The following is a 15,555-nucleotide window of genomic DNA, read 5'->3' as shown; positions in this document are numbered from 1 at the left end:
TGAGCGACCGCCGTGATGTTGTCTGACTGGATCAGCACCGGCCGGTGTTGAAGCAGGGGTCTAGCCTGACTTAGGGCATTGTAAATGGCCCAAAGTTCCAGAACATTTATGTGTAGGGAAGTCTCCTGACTTTTCCATAGGCCTTGGAAGTTTCTTCCCTGTGTGACTGCCCCCCAGCCTTGAAGGCTGGCATCCGTGGTCACCAGGACCCAGTCCTGTATGCCGAATTTGCGGCCCCCTAGAAGATGTGCAGTCACCACCACAGCGACACCCTGGCCCTTGGAGACAGGGTTATCCGCCGATGCATCTGAGAATGCGACCCGGACCACTTGTCCAACAGATCCCACTGGAAGATCCTTGCATGGGACTTGGCGAATGGAAATTCTTCGTAAGAAGCTACCATCTTTCCCAAGGCTCGCGTGCATAGATGCACCGATACCTGTATTTGTATTAGGAGGTCTCCGTCTAGAGACGCCAACTCCTTGGACTTCTCCTCCGGGAGAAACCCTTTTTATCCTGTTCTGTGTCCAGAACCATACCCAGGAACAGTAGACGCGTCGTAGGAACCAGCTGTGACTTTGGAATATTCAGAATCCAGCCGTGCTGTTGTAGCACTTCCCGAGATAGTGCTACTCCGACGAACAACTGTTCCCTGGACCTCGCCTTTATAAGGAGATCGTCCAAGTACGGGATAAGTACTTCGGCCATTACCTTGGTAAATAAATACCCTCGGTGCCAGGGACAGACCAACGGCAACGTCTGGAATTGGTAATGACAATCCTGTACCACAATTTTGAGGTACACCTGGTGACGAGGGTAAATAGGGACATGCAGGTAAGTATCCTTGATGTCCAGTGATACCCTGAAATTTTCCAGGCTTGCAATAATCGCCCTGAGCGATTCCATTTTGAACTTGAACCTTCGTATATAAGTGTTCAAGGATTTCAATTTTAGAATGGGTTTCACCGAACCATCTGGTTTCGGTACCACAACATTTTGGAATAGTAACCCCGGCCTTGTTGAAAGAGGGGTACCTTGATTTCACCTGCTGGAAGTACAGCTTGTGAATTGCCGCCAGTACTACCTTTCTCCGAGGGCAGCAGGCAAGGCTGATGTGAGGCAACGGCGAGGGGGAGTCGTCTCGAACTCCAGCCTGTATCCCTGTGATACTATTTGCAGAACCTAGGGATCCACCTGTGGACAAGCCCACTGATCCCTGCAGTTCCCGAGACGCGCCCCCACCGCACCTGTCTCCACCTGTGGAGCCCCAGCGTCATGCGGTGGACTCAGAGGAAGCGGGGGAAGATATTTGATCCTGGAACTGGCTGACTGGTGCAGCTTTTTCCTTCTTCCCTTGTCTCTGTGCAGAAAGGAAGCGCCTTTGACCCGCTTACTTTTCTGAAGCCGAAAGGACTGTACCTGAAAATACGGTGCTTTCTTTAGGCTTTTGTGAGGAAACCGGAGGTAAAAAAATTTCTTCCCAGCTGTTGCTGTGGATACGAGGTCCCAGAGACCATCCCCAAACAATTCCTCACCCTTATAAGGCAGAATCTCCATGTGCCTTTTAAATGCAGCATCACCTGTCCACTGCCGGGTTTCTACTACCCTCATGGCAGAATGGACATTGCATTAATTCTGGATGCCAGCCGGCAAATATCCCTCTGTGCATCCTTTATATATAAGACAACGTCTTAAATATGCTCAATGTTAGCAAATATTATTATCCCTGTCTTAGCGTATTAATATTATCTGACAGGGTGTCAGACCACGCTGCAGCAGCACTATTTAAGCTGAGGCAATTGCAGGTTTCAGTATATAACCTGAGTGTGTAAATACAGACTTCAGGATCGCCTCCTGCTTTTTATCAGCAGGCTCCTTCAAGGTGGCCGTATCCTAAGACGGCAGTGCCACCTTTTGACAAACGTGTGAGCGCCTTATCCACCCTAAGGGATATCTCCCAACGTGACCTATCCTTTGGCGGGAAAGGGTACGCCATCAGTAACTTTGTAGAAATAACCAGTTTCTTATCGGGGGAAACCACGCTTCTTTACACACTTCATTCATTCATCTGATGGGGGAACAAAACAGTGGCAGTTTTTTCTCCCCAAAAATAAAACCCCTTTTATGTGGTACTTGGGTTGTCAGAAAATGCTTAACACATTTTTCATTGCCGAGATCATGTAACGGATGTTCCTAGTGGATTGTGTATATGTCTCAACCTCGTCGACACTGGAGTCAGACTCCGTGTTGACATCTGTGTCTGCCATCAGAGGTAACAGGCGTTGTTTTGAGCCCCTGATGGCCTTTGAGACGCCTGGGCAGACGCGGGCTGAGAAGCCGGCTGTCCCACAGCTGTTACGTCATCCAGCCTTTTATGTAAGGAGTTGACACTGTCAGTTAATACCTTCCACCTATCCATCCACTCTGGTGTCGGCCCCACAGGGGGCGACATCCCATTTATCGGCCTCTGCTCCGCCTCCACGTAACCTTCCTCATCCAACATGTCGACACAGCCGTACCGACACACCGCACACACACAGGGAATGCTCTGACTGAGGACAGGACCCCACAAAGTCCTTTGGGGAGACCGAGAGAGAGTATGCCAGCACACACCAGAGCGCTATATAATGCAGGGATTAACACTATAACCGAGTGATTTTTCCCCAAATAGCTGCTTGTATACATATATTGCGCCTAAATTTAGTGCCCCCCCTCTCTTTTTGAGCCTGAAAACTGCAGGGGAGAGCCTGGGGAGCTGTCTTCCAGCTGCACTGTGAAGAGAAAATGGCGCCAGTGTGCTGAGGGAGAAGCCCCGCCCCCTTTTCGGCTGACTTTCTCCCGCTTTTTCTGTGATACTGGCAGGGGTAATTTTACATCTATATAGCCTCTGGGACTATATATAATGTATATTTTGCCAGCCAAGGTGTTATTTATTGCCCTCAAGGCGCCCCCCCCCCCCAGCGCCCTGCACCCATCAGTGACCGAAGTGTGAGGTGTACATGAGGAGCAATGGCGCACAGCTGCAGTGCTGTGCGCTACCTTGGTGAAGACCGAAGTCTTCTGCCGCCGATTTTCCGGACCTTCTTCGTGCTTCTGGCTCTGTAAGGGGGACGGCGGCACGGCTCCGGGAACGAACAACAAGGTCGGGTCCTGCGGTCGATCCCTCTGGAGCTAATGGTGTCCAGTAGCCCAAGAAGCCCAAACTACCACCTGTTAGGTAGATTCGCTTCTTCTCCCCTTAGTCCCTCGCTGCAGTGAGTCTGTTGCCAGCAGATCTCACTGAAAATAAAAACCTAAATATACTTTCTTTCTAGGTGCTCAGGAGAGCCCCTAGTGTGCATCCAGCTCAGCCGGGCACAGAAATCTAACTGAGGTCGGAGGAGGGTCTTAGTGGGAGGAGCCAGTGCACACCAGGTAGTCCTAAAGCTTTCTTTAGTTGTGCCCAGTCTCCTGCGGAGCCGCTAATCCCCATGGTCCTTACGGAGTCCCAGCATCCACTTAGGACATTAGAGAAATATAATGCAATATCATCCCTATCCATCGTATCCAAACCCTCAAGTAAGGTAGCCGACCACTTTACTATTGCCTTTGCAATCCATGCACTAGCAATGGTGGGACGTAATATGGCCCCTGAAGCAGTGTACATTGATTTAAGTGTGTTATCAATTTTTCTATCAGCCGGCTCCTTTAAAGCGGTAGATCCTGGAACAGGCAAAACCACCTTGAGAGTCTGGACACAGATGCGTCAACAATCGGCGGGTTTTCCCATTTTTTCCTATCCTCCTCAGGGAAAGGAAACGCCACCAGTACCCTTTCAGGGACCTGGAATGTCTCAGGGTTTTCCCATGCTCTCTAAAAATAGCATTCAATTCCTTTGACGCAGGGAAGGTTAGCGAGGCTTTTTTAATTTTCAGTGAAAAAAAAGCCTCCTCAACCTGCTCAGGTGTGGTATCATTAACATTCAACACATCTCTGATAGCCTCTATCAACAATTGCACCCCCTTTGCAAGAGATGCGGACCCCCCGCAACACATCCCCATCACAGTCTGTGGTGTCAGAATCTGTATCCGTGTAGTCTTGTGTGACATGCACAAGCGCACGCTTATGGGGATATGTAGCAGAGCGTCCCAAGGTACCAGAAACCGGCCATACTGCCATAGAATCTGGGTTGCAGATTCATTGCTTGCAACCCTGTAAGAAATCTGAGAAATCCAAGATTTGATAGAGTAAAACCACTCAGGTTCCCTTGCTGGTATCTGTACTAAACCAGTGCTATCCTGATTACATGGAATGGGATCATCCTGGGAGGATAAATCCTCCGCAGCATATGACAGTGTCCTTGGACATAGCTAAAGGAGACCACCAAACACTCTACACACACAGGTGAGGGCAGACAGTTTCCCCCCCAAGAATGGCAAGAGAGACACAGAGATTGGAGCCAACCCACACACAGCGCTTTTACCAAAGGGAGACCCCTTGTCAGCGGTGACTGTGCACCTTAATAGGATACACAGTCGTATTACAGCCTTCCCCCCCCCCCCCCCCCCCACCCCTTCTACAACCCCCTGGTACCGTGTACAGATAAAAGGAGTTGCTGTAGCGCAGAGGTTCTCAAACTCGGTCCTCGGGAGCCCACACAGTGCATGTTTTGCAGGTAACCCAGCAGGTGCACAGGTGTATTAATTACTCACTGACACATTTTAAAAGGTCCACAGGTGGAGCCAATTATTTCACTTGCGATTCTGTGAGGAGACCTGCAAAACATGCACTGTGTGGGCTCCCGAGGACCGAGTTTGAGAACCTCTGCTGTAGCGGGACCTGTTCTTCTCAGCGCTGTCCAGGCAGGAAAATGGCACTTAAACGCTGCTGGGTCCGCTCTGAGAAGCTGCTCCCCCTTAATGGCGCGGTCTTCCCGCTCTTCATGGATTACACTGGCCTGAGGAATTAGTGCTGGCTGAGATCTGAGGACCCCGACAGGCTTCTGGACCAGTGTAGGGGGTAAGCGCTGGCCCAGGGCGCCACTCGCAGCGCCGCACCAAGTACCACTGAGCCTTCCCAGGAGCGCAGTTAATACTGCGTTCCCTCCCCGCTGTCGCCATCTTCACACTGGCCCCCCGCTTGCTAGGGGGGTCGGTGTCTCACTTGCCACTTCTTCAGCTCTGTAAGGGGTTGGCGGCATGCTGCTGGGGCGAGCGATCCCCTGTGGCGGGGAGCAATCCGACCCCTCTGGTGCTCAGTGTCCAGTCAGCGGAGACAGTGGCTCAGACCCCGCAGGGAGGACACTGCTCACCCCCTTAGTCCCTCGCTGCAGGGAGGCTGTTGCCAGCAGCCTCCCTGTAAAATAAAAAACTGTAGAGCTCCCCTAGCTGTGAGCGGCTCCTCCGGGCACATTTTCTAAACAGAGTCTGGTAGGAGGGGCATAAAGGGAGGAGCCAGCCCACACTATTAAACTCTTAAAGTGCCAATGGCTCCTAGTGGACCTATCTATACCCCATGGTACTAATGTGGACCCCAGCATCCTCGTGACGTAAGAGAGAGAAAATGAAAACACGGTGCTATTTAATATACAGGGGAATGAAGCCTCTGCACCTGTACGTAAAAAAACCTCTGCAGTTTTCAACCGGTAAGTACCCGGAAAAAAAAAAAAAAAGAAAAAAAAAAAAAAACCACACCATTAAAAACACTGAATATAATTAATACACAAAGGGAAAAAAAACCTGTTGCTATTTGTATTGTTGCAACACATTGTTTCAAGTTGTTTGAAGCAATGTGTCTCGTTACTGTTAGTGTTATTTTTATCCTTTACAGTGTATTATAGCAAATGTTTTAATCTAAACTTGGAGCCATTTGTATTTATCAAACCTTAAAGCGATGTTTGTTCTCTTTTATATTGAGATTCCTGCCTTTCAAATACTGTAATTTTTCCACATCACAAGTAATTTAAATTATTACATTTGCAATGTGATTAAAATGTATAAACACAATCAGTTTTCACCAACTTAATTGTCTATAGCACCATATGGCAAATCCCTAAGCTGGTTCCCCAGTGACACAACCACCTCCCTTCATATATTTAAAATACTTCAATATACTATCACACTCAGATTTATATCCAACCTGTGTTTTGCCTTGTTTATAATAGCAATCTCTCACTTCCACATACTAGACTGTGCTGCTACCCACTTATGGAAAACCCAACTATGCCCAAAAGGATTCTCCCACAGCCTTCATATCTTTAAACATTCTCCGAAAAGCTCTCTTTTAGCTCTTTCCCTACACTACACACACTAGTACAACCCCACATTTATCCAATACTGCACTCTGAGACAAACTCACTCCTATAGTTTCAGCTGTGCATACTTCAAACCACATCGCAAGCTTGCTCATAAATCAGCTGTGCCATTATTTGGAGTATATGCTAGCACACTTAAATATCTTAATGTACCTTTTCCTCTTCTTTAATTCGCTTCTCCTCTTCTTTTTTACGCTTCTCTTCTTGTCTGGCTCTTTGAAGAAAAAAATGCAGAAATATTAAAAATAATCCAAAGAACAAAAGGAAGATGAAACATATGTTGTCCAATATAAAATCCATATATATTAGGCCACTTTTTTCATAAAAAGGGAAAGCTGCAGCATTTAGATTTTAAATCTGGATGCAAATTGAACCTTGATGAGTTATGTCTGGTCTGAATAACAATTGCACTATTAGAATAATTCTTGCCTTGTCAACCAAGAGATTGATCACTGCCTCAACTTATGCACAAAATACTAAAAAAGAAAAAAAATTCTAGTACAGGTTGAGTATCCCATATCCAAATATTCCGAAATACGGAATATTCCGAAATACGGACTTTGAGTGAGAATGAGATAGTGAAACCTTTGTTTTTTGATGGCTCAATGTACACAAACTTTGTTTAATACACAGTTATTAAAAATATTGTATTAAATGACCTTCAGGCTGTGTGTATAAGGTGTAAAAGAAACATAAATGAATTGTGTGAATGTAGACACACTTTGTTTAATGCACAAAGTTATAAAAAATATTGGCTAAAATTACCTTCAGGCTGTGTGTATAAGGTGTATATGTAACATAAATGTATTCTGTGCTTAGATTTAGGCCCCATCACCTTGATATCTCATTATGGTATGCAATTATTCCAAAATACGGAAAAATCCCATATCCAAAATACCTCTGGTCCCAAGCATTTTGGATAAGGGAGACTCAACCTGTATTTCATATTTATCTTTATAGAATCTCTCTTATATGACACTTATTCTAGAACAGTGTCTGGTTTAAGACTGAAAATGTTTCCCTGAAATGATATGGAGCACATCTTAAATATTTTAGTAACCCTCAAAGCCCATATCTTTAATTATACTGCCCATCTGGAGATATTTAAAGAATCAGTTAGGGGCAATAATCTAACGGCCTCCACTGTAGTATACTGTAGAAATACATTGCCTTTTTTAACAAATGTAATAAAAGCACACGCCTTTTCTATGGGTGTGGTATGTTAGAAAGACTAGACTTAGGTGGACCACTATTGGTCGACAGGGACTCTAGGTGGACATGTACTATGTCGACATAGAAAAAGATCGCATGAGGTTTTTTTTTTTTTTATTATTGACTTTTTCGTAGAGTGACCAGGATCCCAAATTAGTGCACCGCTTTGCTCGTCATTCTTCGGGCAAGGTGCCTCGCTCTACCACCACTGGAAAAAAATGGAAACACTCATGTCGACCTTTTGTCATGTCGACCTAGTAACCATGTCGACCAATAGTGGTCGACCTAGACATTGTCTACCTAGAGACCGGATCTCCTTTTCTATAGGTGTTCCTGCCTTAAGATAGCAGGAACTGACTTGTGGTAAAAACTTCCATTTCTTAACTTTTTCTTCGAGGTCCATAGGGTCCACAGGAAATACTATCCGTTTGCAGGTGGTGAAGGACCTGGACACCAAGAGAGTTATGCTTTTGGAATCCTATGATACTCCAAGTCCTCCCCTATACCTCTGCTCCATGATCAGGCATCCTCAGTTTTGTCAACAAGCCCAAGGCAGGAGCAGGACAGGAGAGAAGAAAGATTGTTGCACACACAAGAACACAAACACACACTCTGATAGGAGTAGGGCACCGATGACCAAGAAGAGTAACCAATAGAAGCCAGGTGCATCAGGGTGGGCGCCCTGTGGACTCCTTGGACCATGAAGAAAAAGCAAACAAGGGGTAAGTTTTACCATAACTCATTTTCTTCTTCAAGTTCCATTGTGCGCCACAGGGAATACTATGAGGATGTCCCAAAGCAGTTATTTAAGGGAGGGGACGCTCCTGAGCGGATAAAGAATCCGGCATCCAAATGAAGCATCTTGAGAAGCGAATGTATCAAAGGCATATAACCTTAGAAAGATGTGGAGAGAGGACCATGTAGCTGCCTTGCACAATTGTTCGGCAGACACTCCACGGTGTGTTGCCCATGAAGGGTATACAGAGCGAATAGAATGAGCTGCGATAGTAGCTGGAACAGGAAAATCCGCCTGAGTGTACGCTTGTGATATGGCCATACAAATCTACCTGGCCAAAGTATGTTTGTCAGCAGGCTAACCCATCTTGTGGACGCCATAGAGGACAAAGAGGGAATCTGATTTCCGTAAGGGAACTGGTACGACCCACGGAGATCTGTAAAGGCATGGACCACATCAATGGAGGCCTCTTCAGTCGAAAGGTTTGAAGAGAGGAAGACCGGTGCCACAATTTCCTCATTAAGATGGAACTAGGACACTAACTTAGGAAGGCAACTGGGCATAGCACGAAGCACAGCACTGTCCTTATGAAAGATAAGGAGGAGAGACAGTATAACAAAACCAAATCTGATACTCTGCAAGCAGAAGCAATGGCTAACAGTAATACCGTTTTTGAGGGCAACCACTTTAGATCACGGATTACAGAGGCTCAAACAGAAGCTCCAGAAGTGCTCTGAGGATCCATGTATTGTGACCTTACTGTTGTCTTGAGGCCATGAGATCCACATCCGGCTGGCCCCACTTGTGTACCAGAAGCTGGAAAACCTCATGGTGTAGCGGCCACCCTCCATTGCCTACCTTGTGACGGCTGAGGAAGTGTGCTTTCCAGTTTAGAACTTCTGGGATGAAGACCAATGAGATGGCTGGGAGATCGCGTTCAGCACACTGCAGAATGTGAGCCACTTCCTTCATTGCCTATTGATTGCAGATGTCACCCTGATGGTTTAGGTAGTCTACTGCTGTAGCATCGTCGGACTGAATCTGAAAAGGTTTGTCCTGCAAAACCTCCTATGCCAAAATAAGTGCACTGTTAACCGTTCGTAACGCCAGGATTTTGATTGGTAAGTAGGTTTCTTCCAAAATCCAACGACCCTGAAAGGGGAGTTGTCCCGTTACTGCGCACCATCCACAGAAGCTGGCATCCGTGGTAAGCAGTACCCAATCCAGGATCCAGAAGGGTCGCCCTTTAGTCCAGGTGAGTTGTCTGGAGCCACCAGGTTAGTGACAGCCTGACCTTCGGTGAGAGGACCATTGTCTGGGACCTGATCAGATGTGGCTGTCCGTTACACTGGGACAGGATCAGGTGTTGTAGAGGCCTGGAGTGGAACTGGGCGTACTCCACCATGTCTAAGGCAGTGACCATGGATACCAGTACTTGCATGGCTGACTGCTGAGCACTCCAACCGCTGAGCAAGTGACCTATCTGCTGCTGGAGCTTTTGATATTTTTTCCTGGGGCAAGGGCCTTTGAACATGAGAATCCCAGAGAAATGATATGCTGTGAAGGTGTGAGTTACAACTGTTACCAGTTGATGAGCCATCTGTGTTGTTATAGGAAGGCAATAGTCCGCTGGAGATGGCGGTGTAGTATCACCGGTGAATGTGCCTGGAACAGGTCATCCAGAAAAGGAAGTATTCTGACTCCCTGACGACATAGGTGTGCTGTGAGAACCACAATAATTTTGTGAAGATTCTGGGATAAAAAAAAAATAGCAAAATGTAGGGATTTTTGGTGGGAGAGTGTTATAGAAACATGCAGGTAAGTATCCTGAATGTCTAGAGACACCATGAAATCCCCCTACTCAGTTACATAGTTAGGGAGGTTGAAAAGAGGCAAAAATAAGATTTTACTTACCGGTAAATCTATTTCTCCTAGTCCGTAGTGGATGCTGGGAATAGACGGGCTCCGCAGGAGACAGGGCACTTTAAGAAAGAATTTGGATTCTGGTGTGTTCTGGCTCTTCCCTCTATGTCCCTCCTCCAGACCTCAGTTAGAGAAACTGTGCCCGGAAGAGCTGACAGTACAAGGAAAGGATTTTGGAATCCAGGGCAAGACTCATACCAGTCACACCAATCATACCGTATCACTCGTGATAAATTTACCCAGTTAACAGTAAAAACAACAACGGAGCATCAGATCAACCCTGATGCAACCAAACATAACCCTTATTTAAGCATTTGGGACGGGCGCCCAGCATCCACTACGAACTACGAGAAAAAGATTTACCGGTAAGTAAAATCTTATTTTCTCTAACGTCCTAGTTGATGCTGGGGACTCCGTAAGGACCATGGGGATTATACCAAAGCTGCCAAACGGGCGGGAGAGTGCGGATGACTCTGCAGCACCGAATGAGCAAACACAAAGTCCTCCTCAGCCAGGGTATCAAACTTGTAAAACTTTGCAAAAGAGTTCGAACCTGACCAAGTAGCTGCTCGGCAAAGCTGTAATGCCGAGACCCCTCGGGCAGCCGCCCAAGAAGAGCCCACCTTCCTTGTGGAGTGGGCTTTTACTGATTTTGGAAGCCGCAATCCAGCCGCAGAATGAGCCTGCTGAATCTTGTTACAGATCCAGCGAGCAATAGTTTGCTTTGAAGCGGGAGCACCCAGCTTGTTGGGTGCATACAGGATAAACAGCGACTCAGTTTACCTGACTCTAGCCGTTATGGCTACATAAACATTCAAAGCCCTGACCACATCTAGTAACTCGGAATCCTCCAAGTCACGAGTAGCCACAGGCACCACAATAGGTTGGTTCATATGAAAAGATGACACCACTTTTGGCAGAAATTGTGGACGGGTCCGAAATTCTGCCCTGTCCATATGGAAAAACTAGATAGCGGCTTTGTCACATAAAAGCCCCTAATTCTGACACACGCCTAGCTGAAGCCAAGGCTAATAGCATGACCACCTTCCACGTGAGAAATTTTAACTCCACGATTTTGAGTGGCTCAAACCAGTGTGACTTCAGGAAACTCAACACCACGTTAAGATCCCAAGGTGCCACTGGAGGCACAAAAGGGGGCTGAACATGAAGCACTCCCTTTACAACGTCTGAACTTCAGGAAGAGAAGCCAGTTCTTTTTGAAAGAAAATGGATAGGGCCGAAATCTGGACCTTAATGGAACCCAATTTCAGGCCCAAAGTCACTCCCGACTGTAGGAAGTGAAGGAAAACGGCCCAGCTGGAATTCCTCCGTAGGGGCATTCCTGGCCTCACACCAAGCAACATATTTTCGCCATATACGGTGATAATGTTGAGCCGTCACATCCTTCCTAGCCTCTATCAGCGTAGGAATGACCTCATCCAGAATGCCTTTTTCTGCTAGGATCCGGCGTTCAACCGCCATGCCGTCAAACGCAGCCACGGTAAGTCTAGGAACAGACAGGGCCCTTGTTGCACAAGTCCTGTCTTAAAGGCAGAGGCCACGGGTCCTCTGTGAGCATTTCTTGCAGATCTGGATACCAAGTCCTTTTTGGCCAATCCGGAACAAAGAGTATTGTTCTCACTCCTCTTTTCCTTATGATTCTCAGCACCTTGGGTATGAGAGGAAGAGGAGGAAACACATAGACCGACGGGAACACCCACGGTGTCACCAGTGCGTCCACAGCTATCGCCTGAGGGTCTCTTGACCTGGCGCAATATCTCTGCAGCTTTTTGTTGAGGCGGGATGCCACCATGTCCACCTGTGGCAGTTCCCACCGACTTGCAATCTGCATGAAGACTTCTTGATGAAGTCCCCACTCTCCCGGGTGGAGGTCGTGCCTACTGAGGAAGTCTGCTTCCCAGTTGTCCACTCCCGGAATGAACACTGCTGACAGTGCGCTTACGTGATTCTCCGCCCAGCGAAGAATTCTGGTGGCTTTTACCATCGCCACCCTGCTCCTTGTGCCGCCTTGGCGGTTTACATGAGCCACTGCGGTGATATTGTCTGACTGAATCAGAACCGGTTGGTTGCGAAGCAGGGTCTCCGCTTGACTTAGGGCGTTGTATATGGCCCTTCGTTCCAGGATATTGATGTGAAGGCAAGTCTCCTGCCTTGATCACAGCCCTTGGAAATTTCTTCCCTGTGTGACTGCCCCCCACCCTCGGAGGCTTGCATCCGTGTTCACCAGGACCCAGTCCTGAATGCCGAATCTGCGACCTTCGAGGAGGTGAGCACTCTGCAGCCACCACAGGAGAGACACCCTGGCCCTGGGGGATAGGGTGATTAATCTGAAGATGTGATACGGACCACTTGTCCAGTAAGTCCCATTGGAAGGTCCACGCATGGAACCTGCCGAAGGGAATGGCCTCATATGATGCCACCCTCCTTCCCAGGACTTGAGTGCAGTGATGCACTGACACCTGTTTTGGTTTTAATAGATTCCTGACCAGTGTCACGAGCTCCTGAGCTCTCTCTATCGGGAGATAAACCCTTTTCTGGTCTGTGTCTAGGATCATGCCTAGGAGAGGCAGATGAGCTGTAGGAACCAACTGCGACTTTGGAATATATAGAATCCAGCCGTGTTGCCGTTACACTTCCAGAGAAAGTGATACGCTGTTCAGCAACTGCTCTCTTGATCTCGCTTTTATGAGGAGATCGTCCAAGTACGGGATAATAGTGACACCTTGCTTCCGCAGGAGCACCATAATTCCCGCCATTACCTTGGCGAATATTCTCAAGGCCGTGGAGAGACCAAACGGCAACGTCTGAAATTGGTAATGACAATCCCGTACCGCAATTCTGAGGTACGCCTGATGAGGTGGATAAATGGGGACATGAAGGTATGCATCCTTTATGTCCAGAGTCACCATAAAATCTCCCCCTTTCAGGCTTGCAATGACCGCTCTTAGCGATTCCATCTTGAACTTGAACCTTTTCAGGTATATGTTCAGGGATTTTAAATTCAATATGGGTCTGACCGAACCGTCTGGTTTCGGGACTACAACATGGTTGAATAATAACCCCCTCCTTGTTGAAGGAGGGGAACCTTGACCACCACCTGTTGAAGATACAATTTGTGAATTGCAGTTAACACTGTTTCCCTCTCGTGGGGGTAAGCCGGCAGGGCCGTCGGTGAGAGGGCATCTTCTCAAAGTCCAGCTCGTATCCCTGAGACACAATATCTATTGCCCAGGGATCTAACAGGGAGTGAACCCACTTGTGGCTGAACTTACGAAGGCGTGCCCCCACCGGGCCTAGCTCCGCCTGTGGAGCCCCACCGACATGCGGTGGATTTTTGTAGAGGCCGGGGAGGACTTCTGTTCCTGGGAACTAGCTGTGTTGTGCAGCTTCTTTCCTCTGCCCCCGCCTCTGGCAAGAAAGGACGCACCTCGGACTTTCTTGTTTCTTTATTCGAAAGGCTGCATTTGATAATGTCGTGCTTTCCTAGGCTGTGCAGAAATATAAGGCAAAATATCAGAATTACCAGCTATAGCTGTGGAGACCAGGTCCGAGAACCCTTCTCCACACAATCCTCAGCCTTCCATATGCCTCTTAAGTCGGCATCATTTGTCCATTGCATATTCTACAGGACACGTCAAGCAGAAATCGACATAGCTTTGACTCTAGGACCCAGTATACTCATGTCTCTTTGGGCATGTTTTATATATACATATCTCTTAAGACAGCATCTATAATATATATATATATATATATATATATATATATATATATATATATATATATATATATATACACACACACACATACATACATATATACACACATATATACAGGTTGAGTATCCCATATCCAAATATTCCGAAATACGGAATATTCCGAAATACGGACTTTTTTGAGTGAGATAGTGAAACCTTTGTTTTTTGATGGCTCAATGTACACAAACTTTGTTTAATACACAAAGTTATAAAATATTGTATTAAATGACCTTCAGGCTGAGTGTATAAGGTGTTTGTGAAACATAAATGAATTGTGCGAATGTACACACACTTTGTTTAATGCACAAAGTTATAAAAAATATTGGCTAAAACTACCTTCAGGCTGTGTGTATAAGGTGTATATGTAACATAAATGCATTCTGTGCTTAGACTTAGGTCCCATCACCATGATATCTCATTATGGTATGCAATTATTCCAAAATACGGAAAAATCCGATATCCAAAATACCTCTGGTCCCAAGCATTTTGGATAAGGGATACTCAACCTGTATGTATATATATATATATATATATATATATATATATATATACACACATACATACACACATACATACATACATACATACTAAGGTCTCAATCTCTGCTGATAAGGTACCTGTCCACTCTGCCACAGCGCTATAAACCCATGCCGACACAATCGCCGGTCTGAGTAGTGTGCCAGAATGTGCACGCTATCTGCAGGATCCCTGAGAATAGCTGTTACGTCAGGGCTACCTTTTGGGCAAACGTGACACCCTAGGGGAAGATTCCCATCATATCCTGGCCCTAGTGGGGAAAGGATACTGCCTGAGAATTATTTGTGGGAAACTGCAGTCTCTTGTCTGGAGATTCCCGCTCTTATTCCTCATGAGAGGAGGGAAATTTACCTCAGCTTTCTTCCCCTTAAACATGTGTACCCTTGTGTCAGGGACAGAGGAGTCATCAGTGATATGCAAATCATCTTTTATTACAATAATCATCTATTGAATACTTTTCTGCCATTTTGGCTGTAACTTTGCATTATCGTAGTCGACACTGGAGTCAAACTCCGTGTCGATATCAGTGTATTATTTTGGATAGTGAGCATTGAGAGACTCTAAAGGTCTCTGCGACATAGGGACAGACATGGGTAGATTTCCTGTCTGTTCTCTAATCTTTTGTGCAATAAATTCACCTTAGCACTTAATTACACATATCCAAACAGGTGTCGGCGTTGTCGACGGAGACACCCTCTCACACATTTGCTCCATCTCCTCCTTAGGGGAGCCTTTTACCTCAGACATGTCGACACACACGTACCGACACCACACACTCAGGGAATGCTCATCTGAAGACATTTCCCCCATAAGGCCCTTTGGAGAGACAGAGAGAATATGCCAGCACACACCCCAGCGCTATTAACCCAGGAATAACATAGTAACTTAATGTTAACCCAGTAGCTGCTGTTTATATTGATTTTTGCGCCTAATTATGTGCCCCCCTCTCTTTTTACCCTCTTCTACCGTGTAACTGCAGGGGAGAGACTGGGGAGCTTCCTCTCAGCGGTGCTGTGGAGAAAAAACATGGCGCTGGTGAGTGCTGAGGAAGAAGCCCCGCCCCCTCGACGGCGGGCTTC

At 46.7% G+C, this 15,555-nt stretch overlaps 1 protein-coding gene across 2 annotated transcripts in view; it reads right to left on the bottom strand.

Moving 5' to 3' along the window:
* The window catches only part of CHAF1A (chromatin assembly factor 1 subunit A), a 566,913-nt gene that overhangs the window by 336,718 nt on the left and 214,640 nt on the right, over positions 1 to 15,555 (bottom strand). For both annotated transcript variants that reach the window (XM_063915198.1, XM_063915188.1), the window contains one exon: positions 6,446 to 6,506. In XM_063915198.1, the coding sequence (XP_063771268.1) occupies positions 6,446 to 6,506 (61 nt within the window). The remainder of the gene's footprint in view (positions 1 to 6,445; positions 6,507 to 15,555) is intronic.

This window comes from Pseudophryne corroboree, chromosome 1 (assembly GCF_028390025.1).
Source record: "Pseudophryne corroboree isolate aPseCor3 chromosome 1, aPseCor3.hap2, whole genome shotgun sequence".
NCBI classification, from domain to species: Eukaryota; Metazoa; Chordata; class Amphibia; order Anura; family Myobatrachidae; genus Pseudophryne; species Pseudophryne corroboree.
Note: the sequence above shows the minus strand (reverse complement) of the source record. Positions and strands in the feature narration are given on the sequence as shown.